Source organism: Musa acuminata, chromosome BXJ3-5 (assembly GCF_036884655.1).
Source record: "Musa acuminata AAA Group cultivar baxijiao chromosome BXJ3-5, Cavendish_Baxijiao_AAA, whole genome shotgun sequence".
Lineage (NCBI taxonomy): Eukaryota > Viridiplantae > Streptophyta > Magnoliopsida > Zingiberales > Musaceae > Musa > Musa acuminata.
This window is the reverse complement of record NC_088353.1, coordinates 37,866,473-37,889,979: the sequence shown is the minus strand read 5'-3', so window position 1 is coordinate 37,889,979 and position 23,507 is coordinate 37,866,473. Positions and strand designations below refer to the sequence as shown.

At 35.4% G+C, this 23,507-nt stretch overlaps 3 protein-coding genes across 7 annotated transcripts; 1 reads left to right on the top strand and 2 right to left on the bottom strand.

Moving 5' to 3' along the window:
• Positions 1-3,614: 3,614 nt before the first annotated feature.
• Positions 3,615-5,983, bottom strand: LOC135637929 (large ribosomal subunit protein uL6). Its single transcript, XM_065150817.1, has 3 exons — positions 5,540-5,983; positions 4,149-4,271; positions 3,615-3,983 (listed from the first exon to the last, which is right to left on the bottom strand). Exons 1-3 carry the CDS (start codon positions 5,900-5,902, stop codon positions 3,897-3,899), a joined length of 573 nt encoding a protein of 190 aa, XP_065006889.1. The 5' UTR covers positions 5,903-5,983; the 3' UTR covers positions 3,615-3,896.
• A 290-nt stretch (positions 5,984-6,273) lies between these two features.
• On the top strand, positions 6,274-12,165 carry LOC103985678 (uncharacterized). The gene is made up of 8 exons (XM_009403456.3): positions 6,274-6,779; positions 6,864-6,965; positions 7,111-7,192; positions 7,301-7,320; positions 7,419-7,479; positions 10,091-10,149; positions 11,560-11,667; positions 11,805-12,165. The coding sequence occupies exons 1-8, from the start codon at positions 6,363-6,365 to the stop codon at positions 11,859-11,861; spliced, it is 906 nt and encodes a 301-aa protein (XP_009401731.2). The 5' UTR covers positions 6,274-6,362; the 3' UTR covers positions 11,862-12,165.
• Positions 12,166-16,758: 4,593 nt separating this feature from the next.
• LOC135584498 (uncharacterized calcium-binding protein At1g02270-like) lies at positions 16,759-21,333 on the bottom strand. 5 transcript variants are annotated; one of them, XM_065151110.1, is made up of 11 exons: positions 21,204-21,333; positions 20,932-21,123; positions 20,741-20,845; positions 20,545-20,650; positions 18,764-18,984; positions 18,607-18,683; positions 18,417-18,531; positions 18,183-18,308; positions 17,681-17,791; positions 17,502-17,609; positions 16,759-17,273 (listed from the first exon to the last, which is right to left on the bottom strand). In XM_065151110.1, the coding sequence occupies exons 1-11, from the start codon at positions 21,204-21,206 to the stop codon at positions 17,028-17,030; spliced, it is 1,410 nt and encodes a 469-aa protein (XP_065007182.1). In that variant the 5' UTR covers positions 21,207-21,333; the 3' UTR covers positions 16,759-17,027. The 5 variants fall into 5 exon arrangements, with proteins under 5 accessions (XP_065007182.1, XP_065007181.1, XP_065007183.1 ...); XM_065151109.1 differs by having other exon boundaries at positions 20,932-21,332; XM_065151111.1 differs by having other exon boundaries at positions 16,759-17,270; positions 20,932-21,332.
• Positions 21,334-23,507: the final 2,174 nt, after the last annotated feature.

Here is a 23,507-nt window from a genome sequence, read left to right as displayed (position 1 = left end):
GATCTTATGGAGGGGTTGAAAAGATATAGAATTTATCAATTGAACTGTTGCAGCATCCAAATCCAAAGATATAGATTTAGATAGAATTTATCCAAATCTATCTTTGCTTTGACCAGATTTTATTTTAAAAATAGTACAATTGCTCATGCTATTCTTCCTTTAAGTTTTAAATCAGATTATGTAATTTATCTTTTAAACTTATATATTCTAATATTTGGGATTTCGTATTAACACAAACTTATGATGGGTTTAACTATTATCTTATTTTTACTAATCATTTCACAAAGTATATATGGTTATTTCGCTTGAAGTAAAAATCGAAGTATTCATTATGTTTTGTAAGTTTGAGCTTATTGTTAAAAAGTTTCTTTAATAATTTATTATTTTATTTTATTCTGACAATGATGGTGAATTTCAAAAGCTTAGTGACTTTCTTAAAACTAATAAAATTTTTTATTTTCTCTTCCCTCCTCATACTCATGAATATAAAGTGATTATGGAATGTTGTCATCATGTATCATCCAAATTGGTCTCGCATTTCTTATTTTTTCAATTTTAGTCTCATACATTTATGATAATATTATCTTATTAATCGATACCCACTATAATTTTCAATATGATTTCACTATTTAAAAATTATTTAGATCCACTAATAACTATAATAAATTATAAGATTTTAGGTGTATATGCTATCTATAGTTAAAACCTTACACTCAAAACAAATTTAAAGTGATTAAAATCATGTGTTTTTTTTTTACGTATTCTACTAAATTTATAAATATTTTGATCCATCAATCAAAAGAGTTATTATTTTTTGTCATGTTGATTTTATGAAATTTATCTTTCCTTATAAATCACTTGACTCTTTCTTTCCTTGGGTTTCCCAAATTTATGAGCCACCTTATATTATCATTGTCATATAAGTTGAAACATCAACCCCACTCATTAATCTAAATATTTTATCCACTTAGAACCTACTAATTTTGGTTCCATATGCTCCCTAGCTCAAGTCCTTTCTCAATGGTGCATGATCAACCATAAGTTACTTTGTTAATCCAATTGCTTTTCTGAGAATTTTATACATAAAATTCATAAGGCATGATTTTAATACCCTTATTTTAAATTCTTTTTGTCCAACACATCTTAGAGATATCATTTACCATATGCCAATTTATCCAATGCTTATAGATCCAAAAATAAAATCTTCAAACCAAATAAATAGTTTTTTTAATAAAATAATCATAAAAAATTATTTTTGAGCCTTATAATATCAACAAGCTATAAAAAATCTCCAATGGTAAGCAATAATGTTTGAAGAGTATAATGACTTATTAAGGAATGATACATAAGTCTTAGTCTAATTTCATTTGAGTCAAAACCTAGGTATAAATGAGTTTTTTATATCAAATAAAATCCTGATAAGTCTATTAATAAGTATAAAGCAAGACTTGTTATAAAAGGATTTCATCAATAGGCCTTGGTTACCATGACACTTTTAACTCAATTGTGAAGTCAACACTAATTTATTATTTTCTGTCTTGCCTTATCTAAAAGTTGGGGACTTCCATAGTTAAATATGAATAATGTAATTCTTCCTGATCATATTTTTGAAGATGTATTTATAAGATAACTTTCAGACTTTGTTAATTATAATCTTCCTTAACATGTATAAGTTGTCAAAACTCTTTAAAGTCCAAAGTAGGCCTCTAGTGCTTCGTATCATAAATTTTGAACAAATCTAGTCTATGTTGGATTTCATAATTCTCAATCTAATAATTTGTTATTCATTTATTCTGATGAGGGCACTTAAATTTTTACTAATTTATATGAATGACTTAATTATTACTATTAATAGATTAATAATAATTAATTAGTTTATTTAGTAACTTAGAAATAATTATTTTATCAAAGATCTTATGTCGCTTAGCTATTTTCTATGTTCAAGTAATCCACATGATAAATGATCTATTATTTTTTTCAACCGAAGTATTTTTATGATCTTCTTGATAGCATTAAGATGTTTGAAACCAATATTTATCACTATGCCAATCTCTACGAGTATTCGTCTGATTTTATTTGATAGTGCTAATCTTAATGATGTCACTTAGTATCGTCAAATTGTTGGCGGTGAATAAATTATCTGCACAAGCATACTTTCAACAATTGGATTGTCATTAAATATATTCTCGAGTACCTAAAAGGGTAATATTGATTATCAATTAACATTTTTATATGTTAATTGGGCCTACTAGTGCTTATGTCAATTTTTTTTTTCAAAATCTAACGTACAGTTCTAAGAAACAATGCTCTATTGCAAAATCTTTTACGTAAACTGAATATTAAGCTGTTGCTTTTACTAGGAATTATACTTGACATTATCCGATCCTCCTTTTATATTATGGTGATAATATCAAGATAATATATATGTGCTAATCCTATATCACTCTTAAATAAAGCACATAGCTATTGATTCTATTTTGTTTATGACAAAATTCAGAATGATAAGTATCTCTCATTTCTTATTTTCTAATCAGTATGATCTTATCAAGCTTTTATCTTACTAGTGATTTATTCTACTTTAGTCCAAAATTTGTGTCTTCGATAGAAGCATCATTTTACAGAAGTCTAATAAGAATAATATTATTAAAAAAATAAATCATGATAATATTATTATGATTATGTTAACATATTATCATGATTCTGTTGAATAATGAGGATCATGATATCAACGTAATATCCTCGATCATTTCATGATTTGAATGAATATTTTTTGATTAAAAAATTATATAAATATCATATTTTGTAATTTTTTTATGTATAAACACTAAAATTTTAAACTAGTAATTTATTTGATATCTCTAGCGATGGAGTAGGTATATTCCACTTATATTGATAAATGGTCATTATACCATGTATAAGATCGACTCAAAAACGTGCTAAATAGATTTGAAAAACTCATAATATTATAAAAAAAAAAGATTTTGTTGCCATCTATGTTAAAGGTTTGACGTGTAATGTTCAAGTATTACAAAATTATATTGATGGATAAATATGATTATACTCGTTGAGAGTATTACCCTAAAAATATATTAAAGTGAACATTAAAGTCCTTAAAGTCATCTAAAGATAGATACCTTCCAAATTTATTATTGAGACCTTGAATCCCATACTTGTGGTGAAAATTTGGGATGAAAAGATAATTCTAATAAATGAAAAGGTGTCTGACGTGCAATGGAGGTTGATAACAATGAAGAAATAGAGGAAGAGGCAAACAACGATGGAAAACAAGGTGAGCAGTAAATGCAACGAAGATGGAGCGAGAGTTGAAGTGAATAGAATAGACGATCACAACAGAGAAAATAAGAGAAACAGGCGATCATGACAAGAGACAGAGAGGTAAAAAATGATGTCATCTGGAACAATCAATGGATTGGGTGCCATTCATTGTCCATCACAAATGCCACCGGCAGACTAACATCTCTTCATATTGACAAAACTAGTGGTGAATATGAAATAATACCAGAAAAGAACATTCAAGAATGATAAGCTTGATTTCTTTGTTGCACAACTCAAAAGAGAGGCAAATGCAGATATTGTAACAAAATTACCAGAACTAGATTAATTAAAATGCAGATATTATAACACTAACTAATTTTGAACAAAATAAGAACTTGGTTCTCTCAATAATTCTAAGAAAGCCAATTCGGAAAGAAGCATCAATCTCGTTATGGTCCCAAGGAAGAACAAGTCTCCACAGCTAATTATCTTGAACTTGAAGACTAATCCGATGATTATATGATGCCAAAGGCAAATCATATTAAATGAGATTAAAAAAAAAACTAAAACTTGATTCCATCCAGAAGCTCAGCTACCCCTCACACCATCTTAATAGATGACTACGCTTCCTCATTAACTGTTCCCTTCTCACTGACATAAATACCATCCAAGAACTTTCTTATATCCTTGTTCTTTACGTGGCATTTCTGTTAAACATAAAAATGAAATGTCTCAGAAAAAAAGAGCTGTTGCTTGCTTAACTACAAGAAGATCGAACAAGATATATATATATATATATATATATATATATATATATATATATATATATATATATACCTTGTTTGTTGACTTAAAGTAACGAAACAGCTGACCTGGTTGATCAAGGCAGCAGAGCGAGAGACAAGTTCCACGTCATTCCCATCAAGGACAAGCTCATCCTTGACCTTCTCAGACCGAAAAATTTGCACACCTTCAAGCATATCAACTTTCCGCACCTGAAACAATAAAAAATTCATAGTTCCAGTAGAGAATTGCCACAACATTTTAAAAACACACAGTATACTCTATAATATCTACATTCTTTACCTGCTTAATGTGGTGAAGTGTCCATAATATTTAAGAGATCAACAATGTATATTGGACTTTGTGATTGGACAATAATTAATATCAGCACCTTCAATTCAAAGAATTTTGTTGAATGGCATCAGAAAAGGCATGCCCTATAATGCAGTAACCGACACTTTTAAATGGTATCTGATTCATTATTAGAATAGAAATCTGAATAATATGACAAGCCCTATATTGCAGTAATTGCTACTTTTATATGGTATCTAATTCATTATTGGAATGGAAATCTGAATAATATCGAACATCCACCAGAACCTAAATTAGAATCACCAAATTGCTTTTACATATTTGGTATATCAGTATAATTGATATGGATTTTAGTACATATTATTTATATATTATTTTTTAATACTTTATCCCTGATTTTTCTTATGTTTACTGTACATTCTTTATAATAATCTGTTATTTTATGTATAGCCTTAGAAATCTTCTCTTAATTCCTATTGAATAGGATTTCAAATTCCAAATGCTAAACAGTATTCCAGATCTCCCATTTGGGAGATCTGAATTCTCTCAAAATGAGATTTGGAATCTTATTTCCCAGTCAAATACTGGAAATACAGTAGTCCTCATCCTACAAACCAAATGCCACCTTAACAAAAATTCAACTCTACAAGCATATTACTTACCATTTCAGTAATGAAATCCTACACAAATTCCAGATATAAAGCCAATATATAACTATTACATGATTCAAGAAGGCTAACCAATAGACATACGAATGCGATCAAAACATTTACAATGCTTCATGCTTTTGTACATGTTGACGAATCCAAAACTATTAAGCATACACAAAAGTGACATCCATAGGAATTTACAAAAGGTTAGTGATTACATCGAGAACTTTAAATTTTTTCGCTTAGCACAACTAGTTTAAGAATAAAGAACAATATAACCCTTCTTTGCCACAATCCATCCAAAAAAAAAGCCAAAAGATACGTTAATGACCGACAGCTTTTATGACCAAAAAAGGCCGAAAACCTTCAAAATTTATCAAAGAAAATCTCCATGAAATCACCCAGCATTGGCAGTTAATTCATAAAAAAATGTAGTAACGACTTAACATGAGACTAGCGATAACACAGGCAACCAAACATGAACGAAACAGACAAGGTAAGACCAAACAAGATTGGACCTTTTTCTCGCCGAGGAAGTTCCTGATCTCGATGCAGGTGTTGCTGTTGGTGATGGAGGCATTGATGGGAAAGTGGGCGTAGACTAAACGCATCTTGTAGCGGTACCCCTTGGTGACGCCGCTGATCAGGTTCTGGACGTGGCTGATGGAGGTGCGGATGGCGGCGGTGGTTTTCCGCGAGCCGAACCAAGCGTCCACCTTCAGCTTCTTCCCGCCCTCGATGAGCTCGAAGTCGAGGTTGAGGTGCTTGAAGTCACGGGTGAGCTTCCCGCGCGGGCCCTCCACCTCGACGATCTTGGCATTCACCTTCACCGTGACTCCCTCGGGGATGTCCATCGTCTGCGAGGAGAGGATCGTCTTCATCTCCGCTGCCGATTTGAAGAGATCGCGCTCCTCCCGCTGGCCGCCTCACTCGAGAATACGTGGAGACGAATGGTCAAGGAGACGAGAAACCGTAGTTTCTTTATACATGAAAGGGAGAACTAGGGTTTCGATAGGTTAAGATCGTGGCCGTTGATTCATGAAGCGAGCCATAGGATGGTGATGGATGGTTGAACGAAGTCTCGGCGGATCCATGAATCGGGTCGGGTTCAAGATTACCCGAACCATATTTGATCAAATCTCAACTCGTTGCCGCATATAACTGCGATCAACAGTATTTGGGCTCGGTAAATAGATGTAATTTGGGCCCGTTAGTCTATGAATCGATGGAGCCTAAGACGACCGGACATGCTTACACTCACGGATCTGTGCCTCTTCGACCCGATCAATCCTACCGTAGCATCTTTCGCCGCATTCTTTGGGTCGGCAGACCTCGTCGGGCATGGCGGCAGAGCTCCAAACCCTCGAGACCGCCGCCGCTCCGGCCACCAAGAAGCGGAAGCCGAAGCACAAGAAGAGCAAGAACCCGAACAAGAGGGTCAAGCAGAAGGCGTCGCCCATGGCCGCGGCCAAGCCCCGGCAACCTAGTCAGAAGATGAAGAAGCTCTTCCGGAAGAGGGCCAGGGAGTACCACTCCGACGAGGAAGACGATGGTGACGTAGAGCGCGAAGAGGAGCCGTCCAGCGGCGACGAGGAGGATTTCGTTGTTAGAGATGATGGGAGCGGAGGCTCAGAAGGTGATGATGAGGAGGACGGGGGGGGAGCTCAGCATGGGATTACCAGGTTCGTGGGCGGTTGCAGGGCTTTCAGGGTTGCCTTTATGAAGATTATGAAGAAACATCTCCCGGACGATCCCCTTGTGAGCCTTGTTTTCGAGGAATTTGAATGGGTTCTACAAAAGGTGATTTGCCTTTTCTTGATTTTTTGGTAATCGTGTTCTTAGGGGCCAATACTATCTGCACACAAGAAACTCATAGCGGAGAAGCTTGCAGAAGACGATGCAGAGCATAAGAAGAAGGGGGAGACGAAGAAGGAGAAGCAGCTGGTGGGTACTATTAGTTAGCTATCTTCTTTTCACTCTGTTGCTTGTCCTCTTCGCTCTACCTTAACTAGGAATTGGTAATTTAGGTATTTGTATTAGTTGAAGTTTTCATGTTGGTTGAAGTTTTCATTTGATGTATGTAATATAGGCAGCAGAGAATGGGCATATAAAGCCTGCTAATTTCTTGGATGCAAAGGAGAAGTTTCTTATTGGCGTTGCAACAAAAGGAGGTAGTGTATCTATTATGCCCGGTTGGTGCCTTGTGTTGTTCTTTTAGTTACTCTTTTATTCTTAACTAAATTCCTCATCTTGCATGCTTGATTGTGGATCCGTTTCAGTTGTGAAGCTATTCAATGCGGTAAGCGAATGAACTTGCCTTTTTGTTTTGTGTTGCAGGTTATGTTTCTTGAGCTGAACTATTACTTTTTTCTGTTAACATTTAAATCCTTGGTGCAGGTCAGTAAGGCACAAAACGCTCAAGTTGGCTTGAATCCTTCAAAATCTAAAGATACAAAGGGTGTGGAATCTAAAATTGTTATTTGTTTCTTTTCTTTTATCCACTTTGTAGGTATCATATTTGGTTGTGTTCAGACAAGGTTGCTGAGTTTGATATTTACCCAGCTTCCAAGCTGTTAGCTTAGAGCTTAAGCTTCCTTTGTTTTGTTTTCAGTTGCATTAGTTGAATGTATTGTGCCTTATTAGAATAATTATACATCCATAGTAAAGAATACTTAGAGAAGATAATTTATTTCTTAGTCAAGAACAAGTTGATTTATAAGATATCTTCATTTCTCATTCATTTTTGCTTTCTTTGTAGCAAATGCTAAATTTTACACCAAAATATATACAATAGCATGCTACTTGAATAAAAATAAGTGATATAGTAACTTTAATTCTTGTTTAAATTTTTAATGGATTTTGTTAAAAATAGAAGTTTATAATGCAATAAATATTTTGCAGTTGCTGTTGTATATTAAATTGCCAAATAATAACATGAAGTAGTTCACTGAAGTTAGAAGATTGGTGTGGCTTATAAGGTAGTTTCTAATGACACATACAGAACTGTATGCTTTCTGGTCTCTGCTTCTTCTATATCAGGATGCAGAAGTAGGTTGAAATATGTTTGTCCTGCTTTTGTGTTTTTTGTTTTTTTTTGTGGGGGTGGGGCGTGGGAGTGGGTAAAAAACTTTTTAAGTGATACAATCTAAAAATCCTCACATTTTTAGCACCATGATGGTTGATATCAATTAATTAAATTGATGTCTTAGCAATCATGAGCAGGACATGCTACAGTCCAATTAAATGGCTGTTAATGAGTGACATTTATTTTTTAATTATACAGGCTCCATGTAAGTGCCTGTTTCATTGTTTCTTTCTGATGGTTGTTATGTTACATGTACACCATTAAGTACCTTCAAGCACAACACCTGTTGATATTGGAGAAACTTTAATTGCATGGGGCTGCATCAATATGGCCACTTTGCTGTAAAAGATAACTTCTAGCAATAGCTACAGACTGCCTTGTTACAAGGAAGCAACTGGTTTTGCAACCAACTTTTTATTTAGTTTCTCTATTTCTTTAGTTGACATATAATTTCTATTACTATTTTCTTCGATGAGTTCCAAATTACCAATTCTAAAAGGAGTACTATCTTTTTGAATGATAACTGCATGTAAAATATCCTGACTTTCTTTATTCAGTGATGTAAGGTCACAATAATTGATGCTAAAGACAAACAGAAATCTTGAAAGATGGAGTTGAATGTTCTGCTCACAATTAAAACTATTCAGTTCAAATATTATATATCTGCCTTGTTAACTGGGCATTTATCTGTTTTGTAAAACATAACAAAAGAAAGTATAAATAAATTGAATAAACATCTCTCATCTTTCTTGTTTAACACAGTGACAGTAATATTCATAAAGCATTAATTTATATCGGACAATGATTTAACCAAAAAACCAGATATTCTTGCAAGAAAAGGTGTGATATTAATCTACAAGGATATTGCCAAAATTTTGGCAAATTTTGGAAGAAGATTTGCTGCAAAAAAAAAAAACAAACAAAATTTGGAAGAAGATTGGGGTCTCTAGGATCCACCTTTTAAGATGAAATATATGTAATAGAAACTATGACTAGTTGCTATTTTGTTTTCTTGTAAAATATGATGTGCTTAGCTGCTTGAAGCTTTTTGATCCTATGCTTGACAATTAAAGTTTTTATCTTTTTCCCCTCTAGAAAATGCAAAAGTACGTCATTATATTTAGTAATAGAATCAAAAGGTGGAGACACTTTTATCATGCTGACCTTTGGGTTATGAATCGCAATTGGACTGTTAGGCTTATAGCAGCTAACACTAGTGATGCTTGGCTCATCATGTTTAGAAGATTCATGAAATTTGTAGGTCTTAAACCTGCAATTCTTTTTGTCTCTTCATAATTTGGTTCATTAAACCCTGTCTTAAATTAATATTGTAGTCTTTGTTACTCGACTATATCGACAAGTCTCTTGTTTATTGTTTTAGTCTGATGTTTTGTTATATGTTCTATAATTTATGAAATACTGATCGTATCTATCACTTGTTCAATTTTTGTATCCTTTGTCTTTTATAGCCTTCTTCGTAACTTTCTGTTTAACTAATTTGATAATTGTAGTTACTTGCTTTTCCTCTTGACTGATCAGGACCAGTCAAAAAACTGTTCAATTTTATCTCAAGTGTATAATAGGTAAATTCTTTGGTCCAGTATGTTTACATAATGGTATTAGCTGATTTTTCTAGGAAGCATCAGCTTGACATTATGCTTGGTAAATGTACATGCAAGGAAATTTTGATGGTATTGAACTTAAAACAGCAGTACATGATTTATTTAATTTGTTAGATGCAAAATGACCATTTTGAGTCACAAATACTTATGACATTGTCATTGCTTTGAGAAATTTCTGGACTTCATACTGGTTTATGTATTCAGTAGACTAAGTAATTTCCATAACAGTTATTTGTGAATTGCTTTTTTTTCAGTGATAATCAGCAAGCCACTTAAGTTTTTGAGGCATTGATACTGTTATGGTATTTTTCATATTGTGGCTTCTGGACTATAATGACCACGGTATCTTGTGATTGCAACAGTGTTGGCAAAACGAAGGAAACAAGCCTTCTTTTCAGAGCTACAGAAGACAAATACACAGGTATGTGATAACTGTTGGTCATGCAATTCTTGTATGATATAGTTTATGCATGCCATGCACATGCTAATGCTTGTTCATTTTCTTTTCCCTTGGTTAGTTAACTAAAATGCAGCTGTTCTAACTTTTTGTTTGTGCATGTGGTCACTGTAGTAATGCCTAATTTTCTTTTTTCTATTTTGTTAGTTATATGGTTAATCTTTGCCGCCATCATGAAACTTCGGTTAGAATAGATCCTGTTTTTTGCTTATCTTGCATCAATGTAATAGCCTCAGATTTGCCAAGGACTTTATATCCTTTCCTCTTGAATTCAAAAAAAATATTTATTTTTTTAGTGTTTCATGCCTCAGAAACCATGCATTCTTTTAAGTTGAAGACCTGGTCAGCCTGTGATATTTGTGCTAGTTAACATGTAAAAAGGTAAATAACATCTCTTTTGCCAGGATGGATTTGGTGATCATTAAAAAAGAAACGTATTTGGGTCAGTTGAATTGTGTAAGTCCGATTTAATGAAAAATCTGCCAATTTCTGATTTTTATCCAGGATGTATAATCTTAATGAGGGGTTCAGAGACATGAGTTTCCATTCTTAGAATGCCATTTTACTAATACATGTTTATTCATTATAACTCGGTTATGTAGATATCCATAAAACGTAATGGCTTTCTTAAGTACATTTAGGTTTAATTTTTCTTAGTTTTGGTTGAACCCAATCTCCCTGCACGCATTGTCTTTTTCAAGAAGATGCTATTTGAAGTAGGCATTTTTTAACACTGCATAATTTGGTAGCTATTTGTATTGCTTGTTTAAGTTATCTATATAATGTTTACTGACACAGTTGATCATGAAATTGGAAGTTTTACGAAAATTCATAGTTTTTCTTAGTTTCCTTTTTTGAAAGTGACATGCATAGGTTCTCATGGTCCTATTTTTACTGAAATTGGTAGCAATTTTTTTTCTGATTTAGATAAACATAGACTTTATGGAAATTGAAGAACTGCAATGTCTTGTTTGGTTACAAGTGTAAGGTCTGATATCGTTAGTGCTTCATTTGTAAGCTTCACCTTAATGACTGCTGACCCAACTATTACTCAGTTCTTCATTTGTAAACTTGACTATAAGGACTGCTAATGTGACCATAAGCCGGTGCTTCATATATAAGCTTCACTTAGAAGACTGTTAATCCAACTAGCTCTGGTGCTTTTGGGAAATTGGTACCTCTATTATAGGTTTGCTTTACTGAAAAGAGTTTGATGATTCTGAGAGCAAATAAACATGCTTCTTTTGATCCTTCTTTGGGTTGAAGAGTCATGCTTATAACCATTGGTTACTTGTAACTTCCTAGACTCTCCATTTCTCTTTCCTGATAAGTTATTTTGTCCTGTTTAGAACATTAACTTCGTGGTTTATGCAGGCCTCTAATTCTAGGAAGGAAGAAAAAAGCAATGTGACCGGGTGGGCTCCATTACGTGACAGTTACATGCTTACAAGTTCGAAGTTGAAGGACTGGGACAAAATGGCAGTATGAACACGAACCGATAACTTATGCTCTCCGTTTTTTTTTTTTCCCTTTAAGCTGTTTTCTCCCTTAATTGTTAAATAATCCTTCATTAACATTCTTTCAAATGCTTACTGGACATCTTTCCTTCCCTTATGCAGGAACCTGCTGCTGTGGTTGGTCAGGAGCATGAATCATCAGAGAGTTCCGATGAATAAGAACATGAAGATATTGGTTAAATACACTTTAATGCTACTAAATATGGGAGCCAACGATATATTTTATTCTTAGATTCTACCCTCTTAGTATGGTATGTGATCTTTCGTCGTCCTCTTTGCTGAGCCTAAGTGATCGTCTTGAGTTCCATCTATCGGTAAAAATGAGAGAACAAGGAAGAGGTGTAGACGTGGCTTTTACGAATGACCTGAGCAATGGAAGCCAAATTTTAGGATTTCTTATCTTGTGATATTTAATTTTCATTTTCCTTGCAAAGAAATTAAAAAATTGGATATTTTTCTCGCATTTTGTTATTAGTCCAAATGCATGCTCTGTTGTCCGTCCAAATGATCTGTACCGGACATGGATCATGCGTGGTCAGCTCTAAAGTTTAGACTGTTTGTATTAGATCTAATAACCTGGCCTAACTTTTCAATCTTTATTTCTCTTCTATTTCATATAACTTAATATCTTTCAGTGCAACGGAGGAGACACGATCGATGCACACACCACAGTAGTAATACTTTAAAATATGGTTTTATATATATATATATATATATATATATATATATGGGTGGAAAGAAAGAGGATAGAGAGAGCAAAGGAATTTTGGTGGCCAATAAGGTTCCAGGCGAGTTGATGAAGACGGAGTGTCCCAATCATGTTGTTGATGCATCTATCGAAGTGTGTGTGGTGTAATATCACATTCTTGAATGCAGAACAAATTGGCCACTATTTCCCAGTCTCCTACTGCTCCCCGGGAAATCTACTGCCCTCGGTCATTGGAATATGGACATCAGCAATCTATGATGGCATCCAGATAGATAGCAGAAGCAGACATGTAAGCATCATTATTGATCCACATCATCTGATCTTCCCCATTGGGAATCGAAGACGACACACTTCTCTTATCTAGCAAGAGAACACACGCTGAGGAACGCCTCCGCAATGAAGCAGTGGAGGTCCGACGGATTGAGCACCACGTAGCAGTAGACCAGCTCCTCCATCTCCTCCCAGTCCCTGACGCCGCCGTCTCTTATCATCTCGAGTATCGACTTCCTGAAGTCGGCAAAAGGGTCGACCGAGTACTTCACCGCGCAAATGCTCTCCCTCAGGTCGCCGCGCACGTCGCCGGGCAGCCTCGCCGAGAAGCTAATGTTCATGGTGGAGCATCTCCCAGCCGTCCTCCTCCTCCTCCTCCTCCGCTCCTCTCTCGCACTCCCAATGCCTCCGTTTCCCATTGCCTGCGCACCTGTCATGTTGCGAACAGCCAGCCTACTCGAATGATAACAAGATTTATATGCAAGCCGGTGTCGAGGGTGTGTACTGCTCGGTAACCATCATGAGCCGTGGTGGCGTTCACTGCAGAATCATGTGGGTTTTGCTACCTGGGTAATGATGCCAATAAATAAGACAGCGGAAGAGATAGGGTGCTGCTCCATTGCAGTCTGCAGATAGTACGGGATCTGCTTTTGTTTGTGTCATTATCTTCGTCGAGCTCTCAAAGAAAATATAGTAAGGTTGCTCTATTACAATATAACTGTATGTATGCTACTGTCATTGGATTCACGTCGGTAGGGTTACAAAGAAGAAAACAGTCTCATGTGTCCTTTTCTCTTATGCTACTATGTGACATTGCAGTGCTAACTTCCGCTCATGCAATAATTGCGCGTGGGGCAATCACGAGCATGTGCTGAGTCGGCTTTGTTGGGAGGCATTCAATGAATCCAGAGATACCCAAAGCACTCTCTCACTTCATAGATAAATTTTTTTATTGATTTATGATACTTACTCTAATAAGATTAATATGTATATGAGTCATGAGTGTAGACTATAAATAGGAGTGTGATCTTCCCTGATGAGGTAGGTAAATCAGATTAAGGAAGAAATAATATTTTTCTAATTTTCAATTATTATTATTATTATTATTATTATTTTATTTTCTCATTTTCGATCCTAGGTCTCGATAAGTGGAACCATAGCCACAATATTTTTTATTTGTTATTGTCGATCCTAATTTTTAGAGGAAATAATTATGTGACATGGAGTGCGAAAATAAAAACTTGATTTCGATGACAAGATTTATGAAAAATTATAGAACAAGACTATGATATAGCCTGAGCCACCAAAGAAGATAAAAAAAAATTAATTTGCATGCCCATTATTCCCTTCGATAATCAAATTCTAAGGAGGCTTAGGAGATCTTAGAATAAGAGTATCATCACATCTCTAAGGTATTGATCTCAAAACTCTTTTAAGAAATTTTAAAAAATTATTTATGAATAGAAGTGAAGTTTATTTTTCATGAGTTATGAAGATAGTAAATCGGATGAGAAATTAATTTTCTGATAAAATATTAAAAATATTTCAAGAAGTCTCTCTAATAGATCATGTAGAATCAATAGGTCTATCTAAGTTACATGTTAGTGAATTATTTGATTCTTTATGATCACATGAGATTAGACTGAATAGATCTTTAGATACTTACACAACATATATAAATGTAAAATAAATTAAATATTTTCAAAAAAAAAAAATAGTGAAGTTAAAAAAAATAAAAGAATGATGTTGTAGTTGTGGTGCAAGAGATACATCAAATAATGAGAGGAACTATGACCCGAATGATCAGACAAAAAATATGATCACATTGAAAGATTTTACTAGCTAATTTTGTAGGGGGGAGATGATAAATCTGAAAATTTATTTTTTACATGTAAATTTATTAATAATGCACCAAACAAATGGGATTTTACTATCAAAGTAGAGTATGATGATAAACTTAAATGGTTCATTGCTTGTAGAGACAGATCATGATATGACTATATTAAAATAATTTGTTTGACCTTTTCAAGTTTAGTTCAGAAATTGATGTTAGTTTTACTATGAAGATGATGATATTATAGTACTAGATGATGACGATGAGTTGTATAATATAGTTTTTATTAGCATTTTAATTTTTTTTAGAATTAATATTTAGTTAAAATTTAATGATAGTATTGAGTTAGACTTAAATATGGATAATATATGCTCTGCAACTTCAATGTCAAATTGAAGTTTTTCATAAGAAGCTACTGCAAGAAAGGTATGATAAAAAATTCTGAAAAAAAATATTAATTTGCTCAAATTGAAGAACTCATAAATTTTAAAAAAAAGAAGCAAAACAAAAAATTGATTCAGAGAGATTAAAGAATTCATATTTTTTAGAAAGATAAATTGACAGATCTAGTGAACACTCAAGTAATAGTTTCAAGTGAAAATTATTTTCTGATAAGCCTACGATTATCACTTCTAATTAGCTCGGTTTATCGGAGATGCTTGAAGCATAACAAATTAAGATACTATAGTAAAAGAGATTAACCTTTATCATAGGAGAAATTTTTATTTTAAAAAAAGAAACCCCTAACATTATAGGGGTGTGTTAAGATAATATTAATGATTTAAATAATTTGAAGCTCTTTAGATAAGAGTTCTATTGATTCAAAATATCTACTATAGATAAGACTACCATGAATTCTAATATGTCTCCCCTTATAAGATACTAAGTCAGATTAAGGGATGAGTAATTGAGGGAGGAGCAACAGATGGAAGATAGAGTATTGGTTGAGGGTTTGTAATCATTTTTTCTAATAAAGTTTTTTTATTTTAAATTATTTTGATTCTTTCATTGGTGTTTAGATTTTGTGTCCTCTCGTTTTTTGATTCTGATTCTCGGCACCACCATATACTCGAAAGAGGTTACCCTTGTGCTTATTTTACGATGATCACAAGGGGAGTCATTGGAAGCGAATGAATTGTTTCTTCCGATAAGAGGTTTCCTTGGGCAGCTGAGATCATGAATGCTGGCCTCCAACTGCACTTATTTTTGGCCGAGGATTTTTCTTGGATTTAAGCTTCTCACATCTTCCGGGAGGGTGATAGCGAGCGTCAATCGTGTTGCTGAGCTGAGGAGGAGGACCTATGAGGACGGTCCTGAATTCGGATCCTATATTCTAATATAGTATGATTGCTTGCTTTGCACATTGCATGCTGGTTTTCGGAGGACAAGTCAAGTATTAAAAGACAAATAAGTGCTGAATCATGTAAAAATTATGATATATTGATTCATTGAATGGCTGGTCGGCTCATTCGAGTTCTATAATTTCAAAGATGATCTGTCACGTACATCATCAATCGAGATCGGTTGGCGTAGAATTAGTAGACATAAGATTTCCTCTTCTTCTTACTTATTAGATTTTGATACATTGTTGTAGCCATTATCTAAGAATCCTTTTTTCTGTTGTTCATCAGTTTCGCTGCTAAATCCTCTTTTGATGTGTCACCCTTTCATCTCTGATGATCGCAGAGGATTGATTAATTGTGTAATTGAATCCGAACTCATGTTTGCTGGGGCTCATCCACTGATGATTGCAGAGGATTGATTTATCACGCTCAAACCAGCATGCCAAGAACTGTGCGTTCCTTGAGATCAATCGGCTCAGAAAGTGCAGTCACTTGTGTCGAATTCAATTACACAATTCGTTGTAGAATGCTACAAATCTTAAGTCGCGGATAACAAAGAGAAGGGATGATGCAGGTGCTATGCTTTTGTCCGAGTTGACGTACTCCGAAGGGAGTGAGGCGGGCCCCACTAGCTCCAAGCCATGGGCGTGTGGGCCCGACTACCCATTGTCGCTGGGCGGGGGCAAAGCGTGGGATGTTTTTAACGCTTTCTGCACTCAGGTGTGACCAACTTAGACCTTAAAATACATTTTTATAATGATATATATATATATATATATATATTATATACACTAAATTGTATTTAAAATGATAAATATGACAACACTTACAATTGTAAATATACAAGTGGATTTAAAATGATACATATAGGAAATTTGTCGGACAATTGACAGAAAAAAAGGCAAAACTATCTCATAATATATAATTGCGGAGGCCATGTCATCACATAGAGAATGATAACTTATTCATTACAGGTGACAGAAAAGAAAAACAAAATTCTCAGGAGAGTGGCAAGGCTCGTTGTATATTTGCCATCTCATGTTCATATCTTTACCTTGTGTTTGTTTGAGCTGTATATGATCAGAGATTTTCCTTCTTCCAGTTCTGCAAGCTTCGATTTATATTGAGGAGGCATTGCTTCCGGATGTAGTCGCACTCCCGATCAGGGATTAGCAAACTGGCCCGCCACAAGGCATCTTTACAGGGGAAAACACGACGGTCAGCGGGGCATGGTCGGAGAGAGAATAGTTTTCCGGCCACATCCCTCTCTCGACTTCTGGAGGGAAGAGGACTGCGTCCTTCACGTCAAAACCAAAGGCCTGCTGCTGCTGTTGTGTCTCTCCACCTGTTATCTTGGTTCCAGTTGCTGTTTTATCCTCAGGTTGCTCCGAACATTTTGGATTCCATATTCGCTGCTGCAGGAGCAGTTCATCAAGTAAGTTTCAGTGGAAAGGCAGGTCCAATGTCTTAGAAAGCCAATAGCAAGTGGTAGAAATTTCATTTCCTTGAGGTCAGCAAAGGTTAAAAAATGGTAAAGTGTTGATCGAACTAATTTGATGACGCGGTTGAGGGGACTCAGTAGAGTAGAAATCAGAAGAGCAGTTTGCAACCATGAAATCGACGTCAATGGCTTGGGAGCATACCAGAAATTCTACGTAGTCCACAACACCATTTCCATCAGTATCAGCTTGAACCCATAGAACTTTTGTGTCTTCAGAACTAAGGCCATCAGGATGACCAGACAAACCTAGCTGTATCAATTTGAGGTGTTAAATTCTTCATGGTTTGGAATATATCAAATTCAATGAGAAGCACTCGGTACCTGATAGAGTGCCTGACAGAAACCTGAGTAGGTAATGTAATCGCCAGGACTGTCAATTTTAAGGAACGCAAATGCACTGGTCTCTGTAAGAGAAGCTGCTCGCAAAAGATACTATAACAAGAAACATTTCAAGTCAGCTTCAAGCAGACAAAATTTGAAAACAATTAAGGTGAAATTTGAGTTATACATGTGTCGAGCATTAAAATGATTTCAAGTCCTGTAAAAGAATTGCGGAACATCTAGCGGCCTATGATTTCAGTATTTATTTATTAACATATTTCCCTCCAGGGAAAAAATGTAATATAACTTTATCAGAGTATGTTCAAGACAGAGGAACAATTCGTGTCATTGAATTATGAAAAAGCTCTTCCTATGGCCATAGGTTAAGCTGAAATATCAGTTCCTCATCTGCAGTTTCTTTACCTCCTAAGAAGATTATATATTATATGCTGCAGGAACAATTTCTCAGTGAGTGAAAGGATGTATAACAAGAAGTATTCACCTTAATAATGCCAAATACTGCTTCGTTCCAGCTAGTTCTCAGTGGTTTCCTTTGCTTATTTGGATTAAGAAGCCATATGAAATCAACTCCGCAGATGTTCCCACGATGATTGCGGTGGCTAATCCACTGCAAGCAAAAAGCAGCAAACACACAGAGAATGTCAGCCAACGAGTAAGAAGTTAACAATGTCTTGCAACGAGAGCGTTGCAAGAGTAATAGAAAAAAGACAACCACCTTGTGGGCATCAGCATCACTATCGGTGTACTGATGAACGGTATCATATGATGATATAAACCCTTGGGACCGAAGAAACTTGTAAACATGCCCACGTTTGCTTCCATTCCAATCTCTGGAAAGTAGAACAGAAGATAAGCAAAATTCATGTTATTCGACAGTAGTAGATGTATGCGTGTCTGGTACTCACCCACATAGTATGACAGGCATTGGTTCAAGATTATGCTCTTTCTGGTATGTTTCTATATACTGAAGGATCTTGTATACCTGGCAGTGATAACTCTATAAGAAGGTTGTCATACAGACAAAAAAGGGAGAGAACAAATGCCAAGAAAGAGAAAATCTACCTGTTGCAAACGAACTATACACAAGGTAGAATCATGAGGGAATAACAGATGGGTATTCACAATGAGCAATTGTTGCCGAATGCTGCTGTTTTGCCCATGCCAGAAAGAAACAACCGATTCCACATCTAAGAGCTGAGCAACACGATCTCCAAAGTCATTGAAGAGCAACTCCCGATGGTTTAGAATCCTGAAGTAGTCCCTGTGAATAGCAGTGAGGAGACCTGCACATACAAAAAAGATAAATCTCGTCTAATCAGCCAATGAAGGCAGGAGGCAAGACTCTGCAACATATTGTTCATATATTGCACATTATATGGTGCTTTCTTTTTTTTTATCCTCTGATGCACTTGGTCAGGAGGCTATCTAAATAAGATTTCTATTGTCAAAAGCATGAGAGCAAGTGACCAAATATATGTTTTTTTCTCATTAATGAGCAGTCTAAGTTGATAAATATAATGAATGAGGAAAATGTTGGGATTCACAAGTATTTTCTGAAGTCCTTAATTCAAGAAAAGTTTAATTATATGTTGCTCGGAGGACAAGTTTACTTGAAGGATAAGTTGAAGAGATTCAAATTTGGAGAAAACTTCTGCATTAAGAAAAAGATATCTTCTGAAAACCAATGATTGATTAATTTGTATTAAGTACTATGAGGATATTCTATATATATTTAGAGACGTTAAATAAAAAAATTCTTGAATGGGCATGAAAAATTGTCTTGGGCTAGGACTTGTCCTAACAGAGTTCTCTTTCTTGTATTTTTTATTATTCTTGAATTTTTTTGACTTTTCTGTGCATGTATGGAGGCAAAAGATTCTAAACAACATAAATCATGCGTGTTACTTTTGAGCAGTGTTTGTCATACCGGATCGTACCGCTCGGTATGGGCGGTACGTACCGATCCGACAGGCCAACGGTACGCGGATCGCTCGGTACCGGTCCGACTGTATCAGTGCACTATAGCAGTGCAGTAGTACAGTGCACTAATACACTGTAGCAATGCACTGTAGTAGTGCTACAGTGCTCGGTGCATCTGGGTGTATCGCTCGGTATACCGTACCGTACCGATACCGAGCCTAGATCAAAATACCGGTACAATACGATATTGCGAACCTTGCTTTTAAGTTTGTCTGCTTTTATTGATATATGTTCTTATTTGCCCACATCAAAGAGAGGTCAAACTAAAATATTCTACAACTAATATTAGTTTGGACCGTGATTACCATAAGATCAGTGAAGTTTCATTGTTTCCAAGCTGTAGGACATCCTAGCCTTAACGAAACAAAGACATTTTTCATCTTTTTTGAAGCAGAGAATATTTAACAAGGAGAGAGAGAATCAACTCTGCTGGTCAGCAAATCTACCAAATTAAACTTTTTTTTTTTTTAAGAAGAAGATAAAGTGAATTAATTAACATAAAAGGCTACATTGCTGTCATTTTATGATTGTTGGAAGAATATACCACAATAATTGCCAAGAAACTTAAAAAAGCAAATGTAGATCTTTAGGATGATCAAGTTAGAAAATTTCAATCACCATAATCAATAAACTCTGTCATTTTCAAGTGTATCATCAACCCACTGTATTACAGGTAGGAATAATAAGGAATAAAGCAATTAGGTCTCCTTTCTTATGAAAAAAGGAGACCCAAAGCCGCAGAAAGCAAGAAACTACCCGTATCACTGCTTTCAATCAACTCATCTTTCGGCAAGCAAATCTAAGGAAGCAAAACGTCCTTTTCCACAAAAAATTGAACCAAATTTCACCGAAGCAATACATACCATCGCCGCGATTGTTCGTCCGGGCAAGCTTGAAGCTGACATAGCCGGCGTCCCCCAGCTGCTTCTCATACATATTGACGAGCTCGTCGTTCCCCAACCAAACCTCCTAAACCAATTCACGCCAACCCGATCAGATTCACAAAATCCCTCGTCGAACAATTGATTCTGTTCTTAAATTGAACGGCATTGATCTCACCTGAAGGCAAATGATAGAGGAACGATCGCCCAATAGCCTGTCGATTATACTTTTGTTCCGGCTCAACCAATACGCTCTGTATTGACTCTCCCTGCAACTCTGATCCTGTCACCCACAATCACTCAGAAAACCCCAAGGGACAGAGATCGCACGCCCGAAAGAAATTCCCAAGCCGAGGCATCCCATCTCACCTCCTCACTGATCCGCTTATAGATGGGCGCAAGAATGTTGAAGGTGGTGCAGGTGACGCAGCGGTCCGAGCGCACCGTCGAGCTGTGCCCCATTCCTCTCCTCTTCTTCTTGATGCTGCTCGTCCTGTTCGCCCACCGGCCCCGCTTGCGCTTGTTGCCGCTGCCGGACTCATAGTTCCGTTCTTTCCTGCTCTGCATTCGATTCCAAACGCAACAACACTGATCAAGCAATCTATCAGAAGGAGATGGAAGAGCGATTCGATTCTTCGCACCATGTTAGACTTAGAACGAGGCGAAGGAGTTGGAGAGCGAGAGAGGCAAAACAAGAAGACGACTGTAACGGAATAAGACAACGGAACGGAAATAAGAGTGGGGAACGCGATGGAGTTAACGATTCTTGACGTGATATATATCAAAAAATGGAACGATAGAGAGAGAGGAGGCGATTATATATACCACTGCCCTTTCGCAAGGCGGACAAGCAATAGGAGGGTGACGTCCGTGGGCTCTGTGAGCCGATCGTTCCAGATCCAACGGCCGTAATTTTCTTAAATTATATAAACAAGTTTTACACGTGGCGCTGAAGTACTGGCGTTTCATTCGACGACTACAGCTCGGTGGAAAACGCCAACCCGGCTTGTTAGTGAACGGCGCTGGGGTCCACGACGTGGAGATTATCCATCGACAGCCACGTGTTGGACTCCGTTGGGCACAAGAGTATCGTGGAGCGCCGACAGGAGGAGTTGAACGTGAAGGGGTCAGGTTGTCGTCATCGGGGTATCACATGACGGTGGGGTATGCGCGTGGGGCCCTGGCGATCGACGCGGGCATGACGCAGATCTGACGGACGAGAACTCGTGGGGACAGTGTCGGTGGGACGGGTAGCGAGCGGTTCAACGATGACACGGATGACGAATATAACGCTGAGCCAACACGAACACGGACGAGGATACCTCGCTCCAGTCTCATACCCAGTAAATAATTTTATCGTCTTATATGCAAATTACTGTCGATATATATATATAGTCTAGGTTTTAATATATATACCAAATAAACATATTCATCAAATATAATTTAATTAATTCCTATTAGGATTAGATCACTTGTCTACGATTTTAATATACATCATATCCAAACATATTCTTTGCACTATGTTTTGTTATAAGAGTAAGGTTTTATCATCTCAATAGAAATTTAGATATCCATCACAATAGACATTTAGATATCAATATCAATACGTTAGCTTCCTAACTTTATCTGATTGAAAGCATATTAGACATTTTATGGATTAGATTTATGAATTACCTGAACGAAACATATCAGAATTGCTAACGCTGCCTTTGACTTCATCGAAGAAAAGGAACTTCTCAAGTCTATTGGATCAACTTCGTGATATGTCACATATACTTCATCCTAATGAGATGGAACAATTTCAAGAACAATCCTTGTATTATGTATTATGGATAAATGGATAGTGCTTTTTAAAGATCATTTTTCTTGTATTATGTCATGTTATCTCTAGGACAAATGGATAAGTTTTGGTTTTAATTTGTTCTCGAGAAAGCTTCAAGTTTAATTCCTTTAGCATTTTGCTTGATTAGAATGTAAGGATTATGAAGTCACATGTTTCAAGTAGTAATATGTATATTTTGAATTTCTCTTTTTTTTCCCTAAATCTTGGATATAATGTCTCATATTTATAATGTTTACTTTTGTATATGAATAGAATAGCATTATTATATATATTTCTTAATATATTGCATTTCTTAATTATTTATAATAATCATTATTAAGTTATATATAGCTAATTAATTATTTTTATAGATGTGAAGTAGATGATGCCTATGTCACCCCCTCCTTCACCACCCCATACTTCATCAGCCATGATATCACCCTCTCCACATTATATAGTTAATAATCGTAGTTACATTGATCATTTTACACACACACACACACACACATATATATATATATATATATATATATATATATATATATATATATATATATTTATATTTAACCAAGTGCTAGGAGTTAAGGTCACATGATTCTCATTTCTCTTGGATAGTATCATGTATATGTGCTTGTTGGACATACAACACATATTTCTAACATTCGTAAATATCGATATGTCATTTATAGTATTTTGAAACATTGGACTAAGGGATGCACTTTCAAGTTTGGTGGCGTCCCATTTGAGTTTAGCCCGACTAATATTATTTTGATTTTGAGGGTTCCAAACTATGAATAAGTGATGGATGTTGAAGCAATAACTTTGGATTATATGTTTAAAAAATACTTTAGAGATTAACTACTGAATAGATAAAATATAAAAGATACGATGTGTAAACTAGCTTCAAGTAATAATAGTGTCACATCATCAACTTTTGTCCATTGTATATTTTATATATTTATGTTTATATTTTATTTTATCAAATAAATTATATTTTACCTCTTATGTCATTTTCCTTTATCAATAATTTGGATTGATTGACAAATTACAACTGGATAATATAATTGTATTTATAATTATAATTGTATTTAGAAAAATAACAACTACTTGATTAAGCCAACTA

Coding starts and splice junctions, on each gene's coding strand:
- LOC103985678 (XM_009403456.3), top strand. CDS start 6,363: ATGGCGGCAGAGCTCCAAACCCTCGAGACCGCCGCCGCTCCGGCCACC. Junction 7,193..7,300: donor TGGCGTTGCAACAAAAGGAG/GTAGTGTATCTA, acceptor GATCCGTTTCAG/TTGTGAAGCTATTCAATGCG. Junction 7,321..7,418: donor TTGTGAAGCTATTCAATGCG/GTAAGCGAATGA, acceptor TCCTTGGTGCAG/GTCAGTAAGGCACAAAACGC.
- LOC135637929 (XM_065150817.1), bottom strand. CDS start 5,902: ATGAAGACGATCCTCTCCTCGCAGACGATGGACATCCCCGAGGGAGTC. Junction 4,272..5,539: donor ACTTCCTCGGCGAGAAAAAG/GTCCAATCTTGT, acceptor TTATTGTTTCAG/GTGCGGAAAGTTGATATGCT. Junction 3,984..4,148: donor CTGCTGCCTTGATCAACCAG/GTCAGCTGTTTC, acceptor TATGTTTAACAG/AAATGCCACGTAAAGAACAA.
- LOC135584498 (XM_065151109.1), bottom strand. CDS start 21,129: ATGCAGAGCAGGAAAGAACGGAACTATGAGTCCGGCAGCGGCAACAAG. Junction 20,651..20,740: donor CCTCTATCATTTGCCTTCAG/GTGAGATCAATG, acceptor GAATTGGTTTAG/GAGGTTTGGTTGGGGAACGA. Junction 17,792..18,182: donor CAGTATTTGGCATTATTAAG/GTGAATACTTCT, acceptor TTCTTGTTATAG/TATCTTTTGCGAGCAGCTTC.